General features: G+C 38.3%; 1 protein-coding gene across 1 annotated transcript; it reads left to right on the forward strand.

The window, feature by feature from the left end:
• The first annotated feature begins 1,448 nt into the window (after window positions 1-1,448).
• perp (p53 apoptosis effector related to pmp22) lies at window positions 1,449-12,475 on the forward strand. Its single transcript, XM_032541000.1, has 3 exons — window positions 1,449-1,852; window positions 7,474-7,614; window positions 10,511-12,475. The coding sequence occupies exons 1-3, from the start codon at window positions 1,648-1,650 to the stop codon at window positions 10,720-10,722; spliced, it is 558 nt and encodes a 185-aa protein (XP_032396891.1). The 5' UTR covers window positions 1,449-1,647; the 3' UTR covers window positions 10,723-12,475.
• The last annotated feature ends 2,862 nt before the right edge of the window (window positions 12,476-15,337 follow it).

Here is a 15,337-nt window from a genome sequence, read left to right on the forward strand (position 1 = left end):
CGTCAGGTTTTTTTTTATATAGAAGGGCTTAAAGCTGTGAATCAGAAAGTGTCACCTTTCTCCCAGTATAATCAGTCAACATGTCGTGAGAGTTCTGTTATTCACTGTTATGAAGCACCACGTATTTAGTCTCTGATGATTTTCCCTCATTTGGTGTTTTCATGGTGGTAGAGAGTGCCAACACCAAATTCTCCCTTTAGGTGGTGAAGTGATTTGACGTATGGTGAGCATTTGATTCACATCATCATTGAGTTACCCTCTGTGTCTTGCTGGCAAACATCTGCACGTGTCATGCAGATAATTAATTGGTAGGCGGGTCAAGTGCCTTGTGTCTGCAGTTAGAAGCTAATAAAGTTATTGCACTTGAATCAGCAAAACCAAAGTGTGTGAAGTGTGTGCAAAAGATTATTCAGGTTTTCCATTTATGTTTTTTTCTTCTTTAGTTTAGTTTAGTTGACACAATGAGAGAGAGATGAATGCAAGTCACACACATGTTAAGACTGTTTTCCATTGTGATCCTCAATGTAAAGACAGCGTTGATGCAGTTGTCTAGGTGCCTATGGGTGGCATAATAACATACATCATCAACAATAAAGTCACTCCAAATCAAAACATTAAGAAATAAAACAAATATGGGAGAATGAGTCAATGGCGTCTTTTAAATCTAAGCTTAAAAAAGAATCAAGACACTTTGCAGACAGAGTAGATCTAGACCACACTCTATAATTTACAAAGACCCAACAATTCCAGTAATTCCCCCAAGAAAGCATGGCAACAGTGGCGAGAAAAAACTCCCTTTTAGGGAGAAACCTCGAACAGCCCCAGTGGTAGGCGGTTGTCTGACAGTGCCGGTCAGGGGTGTGATGAGCAGTGGCAATTATAGCCACAATAATGATAATGGAACTATGACTACAAAATTAGTTGTAGTAGTTCATGGCGTATCAGGGTGTAGCAGGGCGTTGCAGGACACATATTTCTTGAACCACAGAATCTAAAGGATTATGATATTATATATCAAGTGATATTATATTAAGCCCAAGTCACTACATGTGAGATGTACATGGTTCAAAATATATATATTGGCCTCTACTGTAAAGAGAGAACTGGAGAAATAGCTTACAATAATTTTGTAAATAATTCATATGGGTTTTCTTGTTGTTAGAGTGAGCTGGGCTGCCATCTTGTGGTAACTTTATGTAGCGCATCATCTTATGTATCTTTCGCCTTTCTCTTCTTTCCTCTCACACCCCGCCCACTCACTAACCCTTACCTGTTGTACTCCTCAACCTAATTAAATTACTAAATTTTTTATATTATCTAAACTCAATGCTGGGAGTCAGGGTCCAGGTGAAACAGCCGCATCAACAGTTGGCGTTTTTTCTGGGTGTAATATGACACAGTAAACGGGGCTGGGCCTGATTCAGCTCCTGTTGCCAGACAAGCCCAACCCTTAGGTCCCAAAACAGGTTGCATGACACACACTCGGTAGGGCGTTTTCGTCTAGTTCCACACCTCACCTACTGACACTCTTTGCGCAAAGACGCACAGGACACTAGGCTATATAATCGGACGGACTACACCGCTGCACAGTGTTTCGCTCACAGATCGTTCTTCTCTCTAACCCGCTCCACAATCCGATCGTGGGTCATGTTTCGCTGTGGGATCGCCTACCCCCGATGCAGGTGGATCGTGCCCCTGCTGCTGCTCTTCGCTATTATTTTTGACATCATCGCCATCGCCGCTACCTCGGGATGGGTCGAGGACGAGGACGCCAAGTCTCACTATGCCAATATGTGGAAACAGTGCCGAGGCAGGAATGACAACTGGGACTGCAAGTCGCTCATGGAGTTCCGTAAGTGTCAGCTTACACTACACATGAAACATAATCCAGGTCCTGCTGAGCAATAAGAGAGCGAATGGCATGGAAAAGAGAGCGCATGAGCTAATACAGCCAGTGGTAACATTACCTGAGTCTGTGTATGTGTCACTGGGGTGTAAAATTCAACATTCACATGTTGTAACTTGAAGGACTCGACCTCCGACTACAACCAAAAACTCCAGGCTGAGGGCAGAGTGGAGGACTGAGGCCTACAACACTCTGAGTCGGTCAGGCGGACTGAACTTTGGTCTCGATTGGCCCGCTTTTTGTCGAGAAAATAGTAGGGAGGGTGCGGTAGAAAAAGCCCCAACAGCCTCTTCTCCAAGTTAACTTTGAATTTGGCATGCCTCTTTTGAAGTTATAACTTTAGTTGTGTAGCCCAGTATCACATACTGTACAGTGTTTCAATGGGCTTCAATGGCAGCCAACATTAATGGCTCCAACAAAAAAAAACTGAAAGAAACCTTTTAAAGAGGAACTCTCCATGCTGACACTGTGCAGTTAGAGCCAATTAAAGAATCTATTTCAATTTGACACCTGTCTCTAGCCTACCTGTCAAAATACTTTTCAAGCAAAAAGTCCTCCTATAGATTGGAATGCATACTCATAGCTGCTCTGAAACCTCCCACTGCCAGGAAATATGGACCTTTTTCTTCTTTAATCTGATTTTAATATAGTGATTTAATATGAGCGGTAGGCCAGTGCCATATCAGAATGGTTAAATAACACGCTGGATAAAATCTTGTGAAACTGTGACAGCGGCCCAGCCCAATAACAGCCAGCAGCCTATACAGGAAGTCGTCCCGTTGCTGTGTTTATGCTGTACTTTTATAAAAGTATTGTTTTTACAGGCAAGAAAGCAGGACATGTATGCTGCTACTACAGCTACTTATGTTCTACCTTGCTGACCCCAATACCTCCCAGTACTGTACAATGAGCACAGTGTAGTGTAGTACTTTTAAGGCAACTACTTCTAATACCACGAATAATAATAAAACATCTGAGATGTCCCTTTGTACGAACATCATTGAGCTTTAAAAACACTTAATTCTAGTAAAAGTGCTCACAGAGAGTTTGGACCTGTTTGCTGGGGGCAAACGAGAACCAGAACTCACAGAACACCTCAGGCAGATTTAGGATATTTTAAATAACTTGTGACCTACGCTCCTGAATGACGAGACGCAGTCCTAAAGATGTCTGTCTTTCAGACCTGTTAACACAAATGTGTCTGTTTATAGACAAACTGCTAATAAGATTTTCTTTCAGTGTCGCGGTCCAGCCAAAAACACATTAACTCACAGACACATGGAGTTATGTTAAACAATAACTGTAACAGAGCAGACTTTTTTTTCTCTTACTCTCTCCTCCTCAGGTTGTATTTGTGTTACTCTACACCCACATTCAGCAACAAAGACTGCATTGTTGCTCTTATCAGACTCTGTGGGAGTCGGCTTGCAATGCTAATGGAACTTAGCTCCATATTGTGTTCTTTAAAATATGTTCTCTGAGACATGGGCAATGTATGAATGCGTCTATCAGAGCTCTAATGACCTAACATTCCTAAATATTTTGGGGTTGATATCTATGGATGCTAGAAGCTCTGTATTCTTTTAAGTCATTAAATAACCTGAGTGCTCGCCTGTCAAATGTCGACCTCAAGGCTGACTGGGAGTGAAGTGAGTCTTTGATAACCTCTAATAAGCTCTAATACATGTAATTATTTTAGTTAACATTGATTTAATTGATTAATCGTTTGAAAGATAATCAATCGGCAGATGTTTTGATCAATGTTTTGGTCTTTTTTTTTTTTTTTAACAAAAACAGCAAAGATTTGATGGTTTCCAGGTTCTCAAATGTGATAATTTGCTGCTTCTCTGGGTCTAACATGATAGCAAATTAAATTCCGGGAGGATTTGGACTGTAAACAAGACATTTAATGATGTCTCCTTTTTTACTGTTTTTGATTAATTTCTGATTAATTGAGAAGGTAATCAGTAGTTGCAGCCCTCGTGTACTAATTACAGTAGTACTATAGTAGTTATGGCTCAGTGACAGCAGCAGTTTAGACAGATACAAAAGGGAACCAAAGAGGCTAAAACACAATTATCTTTGTTTATTTTCCATAATGTAAAAAGTATTTTTCAGGTATTTTCTGCTCTCATTTGAAGTTTCAGATGGAGTAGTTTTTTCTTTGTCTGAGCTGTTCTTTGCTACTGTTTTGGCCCTGTCTCAGTAGGAAAGACAACTACAGCTAACAAAAAAAACTTCTGGCTGAATCTCTGATTCATTTTTGCCCAGAGGTTCCTCTGAGCAATCTTAGGCCACGGCTCTGGTCTAAATGCTACTGGGAATATGTTGGAGAACTGAAAACTGGGGAAACAGACATCACCAGTACTGCTGGTATGTGCGGATGTGAATACTGAATATTGGCATCGGACCAAACAGACTCCCTGTCATGTTCTTAAGGCCACTCCCAGTAATTGTTGGGAAGCTGTATTCAGAGGAACTGCAGGAAAAAACATGTTTTCATGTACTGGCATGAGCGTGTTGTTGGCCACAAGTATGAACAAATAATTATAACTCAATCATTGAAGGGTGATGTGACGATATTCCAGTCGACCAAATTTCCATTAATTTGACAGCTGAAAAATGTAATATGTTTTTTGCCTAAATGCAGTTTAGGCAAAAAAAATCCTTGATCTAAATTACTGGATTAAGCAAAAAAAAAGACTTCCAGTCAGTGTATTCTTTTCAATTTGAATTTTCTAAAAATGTATCCCACGATATACTGATACCACAATATAACATTTCTATAGTTTACTGTCATGCATGACCAAAAAAGTAGTAGATTCTCACATTTGAGTGGCTGAAACAAGAACATTTTTGGAATTGTTTTCTTAGTAAAATGACTTAAAATGATTACTCAATACAGTTTCCAATTTCATTTTTGGTCAATCGACTAATTATTTAAACCTAACCTTGAAAACTACTGTAAACCATCATGGGAGATTTGATTGAATACTTAAAAGATTTATTTTTTTAACCAAGCAAGTAGTTAGAAAAAAAGCGCTTTGTAAAGTATGAATTGAAACATTGGCACTGTGTTTCCAGAGAGTACCACTCAAGTCTTTTCAAGGAAAACACAGGTTGTCAGGTTGATCCCTGCAGCCAGTGTAAAACCTTTTTCTTAGAGGTTTGATGAATATTTTCCTTGAATGTAAGACCAGGGCTAATGTTTAAAAGGAAACTCCACAGTTGTAGAACAAACACATTTGTCATGACTGTGGCTTTAAACAATGGGAGAGTTAGTGTGTTTTTTGCATTTGTAGATATCATGAGAGCCTAAAGCTGCAGTTGAGAACATATTCATGTGTAGGAGTGTAAGAGTATCAGCCCACTCTCTGTAGTTTTAATCAAAAAAGGAAAGCAGATGTTAAACAGCTGGATGCCATTAAGTATGAGTGACCAGGACAGGCAGCAGTGTTAAGTGCAGAACATTCACCAGCTTAACACACAAGCCTGAGGACACAGCACAACAATGCCACACTGTAGTACATTATACATATAATGTAGACATATACTGTATATTTTATATGGAGACAACAGAACAATAGACAGCAATAGAACTCTTTCCTGTCTTTCTTTTGTCCATGAATATCCGCATTTTAACTGTGATTTAACCGCTCACATGTCCACATGCATGTTTTAGCTTAAGTTCAAATGTTAAAACACTGTATCTATTTAAGAGCACAAACATCCTACCACTTTTACAAAATAAAAATAATTTTTAAACACACCGCAATGCAGAAGATGGATTATGGCTGTGTCACAAAACCAGAGAATGCTGGAATGGTAAGATAATTATGTTCAGCATTTGGTTTTCATTTTGGGAGAACAACAACATCGTTAAGCTTTAAACAGAAAATATCGGACTAAATCTGCAGTGAGGTTTCATGATATGCCGGTTTCCATTATATGGTCACTAGTATGTGGCGTTCATGTTTTGTGGGAAAGGCTGTTATCATCTACATGTTATATTGATGGACAATCTAACCTTGAAGAAGGATAATTAAAACAAAACAAAATGGTACACGACATTGCTTGAGTTTACTCTGGGCTGATGACATACATTTACATTGTGTCATAATCTTATACCTAAAAGGGCTAAGGATTATGGAAAAAAATATATAATCACGATTATTTTACTGTCAATATTGAAATCCCAAAAATGTAACATGATTACGCGTTGACTTCTGGAAAGATATTGTAAAACAAAACAGTGGAAGAAGTTAAAGAAATCAACAGTGAAAAAGCACATTTAACTGTGAACTTTGCCTTAATACCTTTTCTATTTAAACTTTATTTTTACATTCAGAACACAAGAGAAAATAAGAGTTTATTGCAAAACGTTATGAGCTAAATAATCGTTTTTCTCAATTATTTTGTTTTTGTGATCATTGGGAACCAAAATCAAAATCACGATTAAATTTCGATTAATTGCACAGCCCTAATACCTAATACCACTAATAAACAGAATCAGACAGTTACTATATCATGAAAATGTTCAATAGGTTTTACTTCCTGCGTCTTCATCAGGGAGAAAATTGAACCAGCTGAACAAGTTGTTGTGTCATACGTACCCACACACGCACACACACAGTGTGAACAATTTAGGGTGTTGGTTGTTCCAGTAACAGTGTATTGGGTGTGACTGCATGTTGAAAATGCACACCGTGGGCTTGGCTGTAGTCTTACTTTATAAAATCTGTCAAGATTATCTGCGTTAGTGTTTGTTTGAAATTTCCATGCCTCCATGTTTACATGTTGAAAAACTGCATAGGCAGGTATCCAGCCGGCATCTTTTAATTTTGCGGGCTTCTGAGACCTGTCGGAACACAATAAACACGTAAGCAAATATGTTTGTAGAGGCATGCGATGTTTCGTAACAGAGATTATTTCACACAGTAAAATCTTCTCTCTATACAGCAGCAACTACCACACTGAAACCCATTTTATCTCACCTGCAGTACGCTCAAAATCTGTCAAGAATTTCATATGTGTTTTGACCGAAAGATCTCCAACCACGCAATGGGAGTTGCCTGTTTCAGACTGTATCGGTGAAGGTTTCTCAGTAATTATAGAGGCCATGGATCCAGACGTTTCTGAGGACAAAGAGAGGGAAGAGTGTTGTTATGGGTGTGGCAGGGTTCTCTTAGTTGTCTAGCAAATCAACAGCTGGCCTTTCTCTCACTCTCCATATCAGCTTGAAACTCACTAACTTTTTGGAATGTGCCCTTATGAGTCCATGCTGTTTGAGGTGAGAGCGATCAGAGCTGCAACAATGGCTGAAGACCGTGTACACACATTGCATTACAGAAGACTCAAAAATGGGTGTAAAAAGTGGAAATGGCAGTATAACCAAGAAAAGAGCAAAATAAGTGCTATGTAAAAAATCTGTATTAGTAATGCACTTACCTAAAATCATCTTTAGTTTTATTTATAGTTATTTTATAAAAAAAAATAATGTTGTATTTGCGTCTTTACCACAAAGAACACTGTTTACTAATGTGTATTTGTCTGTGTTCATACTCCAGCTTGGGCCCAGGCAGTTGCTGCTCTGATGATCATTGGCCTCATCATCCTCATCATCGCCTTCATCATCTCCTGTGTGGCTTTGTGCTGCACGTTAAACATCACTCTTCTGCCCCTGATAGGAGCACTGTTGATCATTGTTGGTAAGCTACACGCACGCCGAACTCGAATGCAAACATTAGAAACATCATCTTGTTTGACTACCAAGTTGAATATTAGAGATGTCTGGAGCAGAGTCAGGTGTTGGCAGTTAGAGATAATAACTCAAATCCCCCTGTTTCAGTTGTACTTTGTTAGAAAAAGAAATCAGCAGTTAGTACACAAAGATTAACACATGAAGAAGATTAACTGAAAGTGATAACAAAGACGCCTCAAGTCTCAGCGCTACTGATATTCCATCCTCAGAGAACATGTTTATGCTTGCATTTGAAAGGGTTTGGCCACTTAACTGGAATTACCGAAAACAGCCTCAGGGCAAAGGTTGTAATAATATTTTCTCACTTTTTGCGCTGAACTGGCCTACTCTGGGACTGCTCTGTACTGACGAAATAGTCCCTTCATAGCAAGGTCTGGGGATAACACTGTGGTTGGGACATTGTTTTGAGACAGACACATTGTTGAATTATTCAAAATATATTTTTTTAAGTTTTAAGCCACACAAGCCAAATTTGTTTGTGTGGTGATGATGGCAGAAATCAAAGACGCAGAACCTCAAACCTCAGTCAGTAGGTAAAGCCTAAACTGTCTCTATGATTTGATACCACCAGTAAAAGGTGTGTAAAGGTGCTCTAAGCGAAGTTGGGTGACATTACTTCTTGTTGACGTTGTGAAGTATTTTCAAACAAAATGAGACTAGCTTGCCCCTCCTCCTCCTCCCATCCCCTCCCCCTCCATTCTGTGCTTTTGAGCACTAATGTTTGCTGTATGGGACAACAAATGTTCTGACCTAAAACACGTGTGACATCGCTTCAAGCACCTTTTTAAATGTTGTGTTGTTTAAACACAAGCAGCCATACATGAAATTAAATTCAAAAGGATTTGATCAGTAATTATCTATTTAAAGTAAACAGGTCTATCTGAAACTTTCTCTTATTAAAAGTTTAAATTCTTGTTGCTACATGCACATTTTGATTGTACCAAAATAGCAATTTTCATACCTAGTCCGAGTGAAGTGCAAATTGTATTATTTTTATATTTTTTTCTGAATCTAACTGTTAAAATAAATTCACAAGTCCATGTAGAATATATTTTTGTGCCTTTTTTTTGTGTGTCTTTGCCAGTCATGCTCAGCTGAAAAAAATACAGACTTTCATTTAATATGACAAATGATTACTAAAAGTCATTGAAATGTACCCTTGAAATGAGGGACGGACTGAGAGGGAGCATGAGATATCAAGGCAAGGCAGAGAGACAAAGGCTAACAGAATGTGTAGTAACAGAGGAATTAAAGAGAAAACCAGGAAATGTTCAATTCAAACTTTCTTTAGAAGGGATAGATTTTAAGGAGGAGTGGATACAATACAATGATGTGCGAAGGTTTCACATAAACAAGCAGAGTAAGAGTCAAAAGGGAGTGGAGGGAACAGAAAGTGAGTTAGACGTTCACTACGGGAGGAGGGAAGGGCAAGGTTTTTGGTGTGACCATGGAAACAGCTGGTTTATTCTGTTTGTGTGAGTGACTCACCCCATAGAGAGTCTGAGAACATGGGACAGACACACGATATGATACATTTAGATTCACAATTCCCAGGTACTTTGATGTCTGTTTTGAATGTGCCAGAGGCCGTTGATTGCACTGGCTCCACCCTGCTGTAGCTATAGAGAAATTTGGCATGTATTGAGCAGAATCTCGTAAGAAAAAGAAGGAGAAAGATTAGACAATAATAATTGGATTAGAAGTATACTTACAGTATCACTCGGTAGTGCTTTCATCTCAAAAGCACAGCAATCTTTTGATCTAAAGAATCATCCAAGATCATTGTACCACGTTTATTGAAAAAAATCTAATTAGTGCTTGTTAATGTGATAAAAGTGCAGTGCTATAATTTTTTCCAAATAAGTGCCATAACACTGATGAAGAATTTCTTCTTCTTACTATTTGACCGTATCACATACAGTATATTCTGAATGGGCTTCACCGCAGCTTTTTACATCGCATTAAATATTCAAACGCAAGACTCAATGTTTTTATGGCTGCACCATCCATTCAAATAGAAAAATATTCTAGGCACATTACCAAAATGTATCCAGATATTTTTAGAACAAAGTTTTGTGCATTTAGACAAACGTTCGGCTGCACGGTTTCTAATGACTGACCTATACCAGCTTGTCAGATTGGTTTTAAGGTTTGACTTAAAATATTCTGGCATTCTTTTGCTTCTCAGTAATTTAAAGTTGCATGGAGACTGTTAAAACATAAATGATGGTTAAAATAATTGGTGAGTTACAGCTTGGGCATCTTTTTTAAGTCTCAAAAGGTTTCTTTTCATACCATACTCACCTTAACTGAAAGGAATGGCTGTCTGGAAATGCACTCACTGTAGTCTAAACCACTTTTTTATTGGAAAATAGTGAGCAGTAATGTGGAATATATGTCGCAAATGGGCTAAACTAAAGTCACTATAGTCCTTTTAACTCCTGTCAGGTCACTAGTGACATACTCCTGACCTCACATGGCAAGAATTGTCAGGGTGTTTCTAATTAAATCAAACCTCTGTGATTAATAGAAAGGTTTGTGTTAGGATGAAGTATCACACCTGACTCACTGCCGGCTCTGCCTTTGCTTGAGGGCTTAGAGGGCTACTGTCACAGTCAGTGTCACACCTTTCTCGAGAATAATTCTTAATTGTAAGAAGCAACCATCAGTGACAGATCTGATCCCAGTCTGCTAATACTGACTTGCCTCAATATCACAGATATCAATATGTTGATGTAATTCTTACACACACGTAAAGGTTTTTTCCACACCCTGTTGTTAGTGTCAGTTTCCGATCGGCTACATGGCTGACTATAATGTCACCTCTCTCTGTCTCTTTGCAGTGGTTCTCCAGGTCATCGCTCTGGTCATCTACCCCTGCAAATTTAATGAGTTGATCTTTGAGGGCCACTATTACTACACCTGGGCCTACGGCTTCGGCTGGGGTGCCACCATCCTCTGCATCGGCTGTGCCGTCCTCTTCTGCTGCCTGCCACGCTACGAGGATGAGCTGAGCGGCCTGGCCAAGACCAAATACATCTATTCCTCTGCTTAAAGACTAAACCTGCACAACCACCCAATTACAGACATTTTCACTTTCCACTCTGAGCTGGATCTGTGCTGGCCACGGAACATTTGTAGACAGTTTTACACCATCTCACCAAAGATTCACAATATCTCAGTTCAGTTAGATTTAGTTCAGCAGTGGGAAACCCATCCTCTAACATCCAAGAGCAAAGTCAGAAGCAAGGGGTGATTCTTACTGGAAGTGGACTGTGATTGGATGTGCCATCTGCTTTAACGTACAGACTTCTGTTTTAGATTAAGTCAGCTTCATACAAAATAGTTTTTACCATGCTGTTTTTTCATATTCTGCATTTGAATGAGATTTATTCCTCATTTTAACTGTACTTTTTACCTGATATTTTCAATGCAAGATCACCAAAGTGTACTTATCCTAAGGGATGTAATTATGTGTAAAGCGTAGATTTCCCATAAACCTCAGTGAAAGAGCAATTTAGACTAAAAATTGCACAGGATGCGAAAGGAATCATTAATCATCTTTTGCTTTTTTCCCATGTGTTAATTATAATTATCTCATTTCTTTATTGTGTGTCTTTTATTCTGTATGCAGTATGAAAAAAGCAAGGGCTTTGAGTCAGAAGCTGAATGTAATGTATACACATGGAATGTTAGTTTAAAAGGTTGAATTAGTATCTTTTCCATGCATTTTTTTAATATAATTATTATCTCCTGTTTATCTCCAGAGTTTTTTTAAATTTTCATTTACTTCTTACTAAAGGGGTATAACTGTGGGAGTTTGCTGTGCTGTTTTTGTATCTGTTCTGAACACTAATAATAATACACCCGATGAGTAGACACAGTGTGTGATGGTGGATTCAGTCATATTTTCTTTGTCCTCCTAAACTAAAAAGCAAATTTATATTAATTTCCATTGAGCTTGATCATTAATCTGTCTCGTGAAAATTTAGAAAAAGTGTAAAAGAGTTTCTAATGTCTTGTTGCCTCGAAGTAGGTAGTACATTCAGAGAGAAGCCTTTCCTTTTAACAAGATTTTTAGTCACAGATAGATGACTAATCATGGATTTCCTAAAGGCCTTCATAAGTCTTGATAATGCTTCTTTGGCTAACTATCTGCCGGTATGATGAGACAGTGAGACCAAGGTGTACAATCTTCTGAAATACTTTGTGTAAAACTTGTGCCTTAGCTCCTTCAGTGTTGTCTTGTTGAATTTCCAATCGAACTGGTCAGTCTGGTTTTACTTACTCGCGCTTGATCCCAGTCAACAGCAACATTTCTGTTCATGCCAAGACCAAATGCATGCCCAAATGAGACCAAGCTATATTGTTATATTGTATTAAAGAGTTCTGAGGAAATGTCATTTAACTGTTGAATGAAAAAATAGAAGTGATAAATGATCTTAGAGAAGTAGTCAAAGTCCACAAAACTCATCTCATCTTAGTCTTTCAAGTTTTTTTACACAGAAAACCGCTGCATAAATAACTTTATGAATTGGTGGAAGTTTTAAATGAGAATCTGTAGAGATTTAGGCAGATTTATACTTGTCTTTATGTCTCAAAGGTGAGGTGAAATATGAGCATGAATTTGTCAACACCAGCTTTTTCAGATATTATTAGTCACTGTATGGTTATATTATGTGCTACAGAGAATGTTCTATTAACATCCATCGCCTTGTGGGAATCCCCCAGCTGTTCTGCTGTAGTATGAATTGATTATTTTGGTAGTCTGTATTTTTATGCAATAAAAATATTCTTTTTTAAGCTTGGTTACATTTTCTGATTTATCTTAAAATGCAGTGATCATGTTTATGTTTGGAGGGACAAAGGGATGGAGAGAGAAACAGGAAGCTGAAGGAAAAGGGTTTTAGAAGGAGAAGGAGAAAAGGTTGAAGTAAATACTGTACAACTTGTCAAATGTTTCACAATCCTGTCTCCACTTTGCATTTAGGGAATAAAGATGTTCAGATTATCAAGGGCCACAGTAAATCATTTATATACAAACACCAGAAATTTACTTTAGTTTCAAAGTGATCCAAATCCATGCACAAGTTTGAGTTGTTTATTTACAATGTCAGTGAGGTCGGGCAGAAAATCCAGGTGCAACCTGAATGCATATGACGTTCCCGTCTCAGTGTGTGTACTCATGTCGGCTTGACAACACACACTCAAATGCAGGCACATAAAGAAACATAGTTGATAAATATTGCATAGATCCACAGATGTGAGTCATAAATTATGACATGCACAAACACACACCCAGAGGGCCACACCCTGGAACAGGGCTGTGTGAGAATTAGACTTTGCTCAGCTCAGCAAGTCTTGACAGCTCTGGTTTCTCGGTGAAAGAAGTTGGAGAGAAAAGAGTGCTCAAGGAAGAGAAAATGGCATGAGGGTGAGAAATACAGTGTGAGGGAGAGGAGGACAGTTGGGTAAAGTAAACAAGCAACTGGTAGCAAGTTAAAGGAGGGAAATAAAACAAGATAGACACTAAAGTGAATAAAGAATACTTATTGCATATGTTCTTGTTGTATCCTGTTTTACTTTACTTAAAGAACAAAAACTGAGGCCCCATGGTTCTCCATAAAAATGTACATGTTTAAGCATGTTGTTGCACTTCTAGCAACTACATCCCTCTACTACACAAAACAAGCACAAGAAATATATAAAACAGTCCTCAAAAAGTACATTATATTTCACCAGGGTATACAGTAATCTACAGGACTACAAAAACGGATCATGCTATTACATTCAAAGTCACTTACTAACAGAGGTGGAAGAAGTATTCAGATTCTTCACACAATCCAAAAATGCTCCATTAAAAGTAAAAGCCCTGTGTTCAAAACCCTAGAAGTATTATCTAATATCAGCTAAATGTACTTGAAGTATAAAGTACATAAAGGCCCCTGTAATTTATACATTATGACATTATTAAATTGTTAATACCAATGCAACAATGCAAAGTATTGTCTTATCTTTCAATTCAATATCAACAGGAGTTATCTCAGAACACTTTACAGATAAAGTAGGTCTACACCACACTATATACAGTATAGTATACAGTATATACACCCCCCGAGAACAAGAATTTGGTGCAACAGTGTCTAGGAAAAACCTCAGACAGACCCTGAATCTTGGTGGGTGGTCATTTGCCGCTGCCAGTTGGGACACAGAGTTGCTGATACAGATATACAGATATGAAGAAATATTATTCATAATAATTATAGCAGTTTATATGATGAACAGTGGAAATTATAGTAACAATAAATGTAATACAACTACAGTATATCTACAAATAATAGTAGTAGAACTAGGTTCGTAACAGGCATTACTGGGACATGAATGCACATAGATGGAAAGAGGGAGGAGTTCAGTGTCAAATGAAGCCCCGTGGCAGTCTAAACCTAAAGCAGCATAACTAAGAGCTGGTCCAAGGCAAACTTGAGCCAGCCTACAAAGGATTGGTAGATGAATTCTACAATTATGAAGAGAAGCAGAGAGAGTGAGGAGGCCCCATGTCTGTAGATACACACCCTCCCCCAGCTATGGTTTAATCCTGTGGTACCTAACATCTACTTTTCTCCAATCCTTTTTTTTGTGAAATAGTGTACATTTCACCTATTTGGGCCCTAATACAGTTATTTAAATGAAATGAATCTGAGAGGTTTAGACTGTAAATCACACACAAAAAAACAAAGAGGAACCACTGCACTTTATAATATAATCTTCTTGAACAATATATGTTTAAAAGCATATGGAGCTACTGTATGAGTAGAGCATGTTAATCTATGTGAGGATATTTTGTGTACTGTATGTTTAGCTTTCCAGTTTCAGATTATTTTACAAACATTTTTGGAGAAAAGTAGTCTGCCTTCCACTACAAAAAAGATGTTCACATAGCGTCATATAAAAAGTATTAAGTCTATAATTTTATACATTCAAAATAATATTTTTCCCCTCATGCACTCTTGTTGTGAAGAAATGTACATCATAGCATGAGTACCCACATTCCATTTGGCTGTGCTTCTATATGAATGCCACTAGAGGTCAGGCTTCATCTGTAAATCAGCTTCTATAGCTTTTGCATTTTTCACCTGTTCAGCCCATACTGCTTTTGTTTCTCCAGGTTAACTTTAAGTCTGTCGAGTAGTGCCCCACAAAAAATAAGATATAAGACAATTAAACAGACTGTAAAGTTAATGTCATACTTTACCCCTACACAAAGCTGTGTTCAAGGGATTTTCAGTGGGGGTTGGTTTCAATCCACCTCCGAGGTGCTTTCCACTGAGAAGAAGAGCCAGAAGAACACTGAGATCTTCTCCTCAGGGTTCTCCCCGCTGTTCTGCCACCTCATACCAGGATGGGGCCCAAGGCTTTTGGGGCTCTGAGGGAGCAATCTGGGTTCAGAAGTCACTCTGAGGGACTGGCCACAATGTCAGAACACAAGAGAAGTATGACTCTGAAGGACGTATATAGGTACGTATTATTAAACCTATAGATTAATGTAAAGTACCTGGATTACTAGACACATAAATCCCCAATTTCCATGTGTAGACTAAAGACTAGGGGGACTGTGCTGTGCTGATACAGGCCAACTTGTATTTATTTAAATACATGTAAAGTAGACTTGT

The sequence above is a fragment of the Etheostoma spectabile genome, chromosome 17 (genome assembly GCF_008692095.1).
Source record: "Etheostoma spectabile isolate EspeVRDwgs_2016 chromosome 17, UIUC_Espe_1.0, whole genome shotgun sequence".
In the NCBI taxonomy this organism is placed as follows: Eukaryota; Metazoa; Chordata; class Actinopteri; order Perciformes; family Percidae; genus Etheostoma; species Etheostoma spectabile.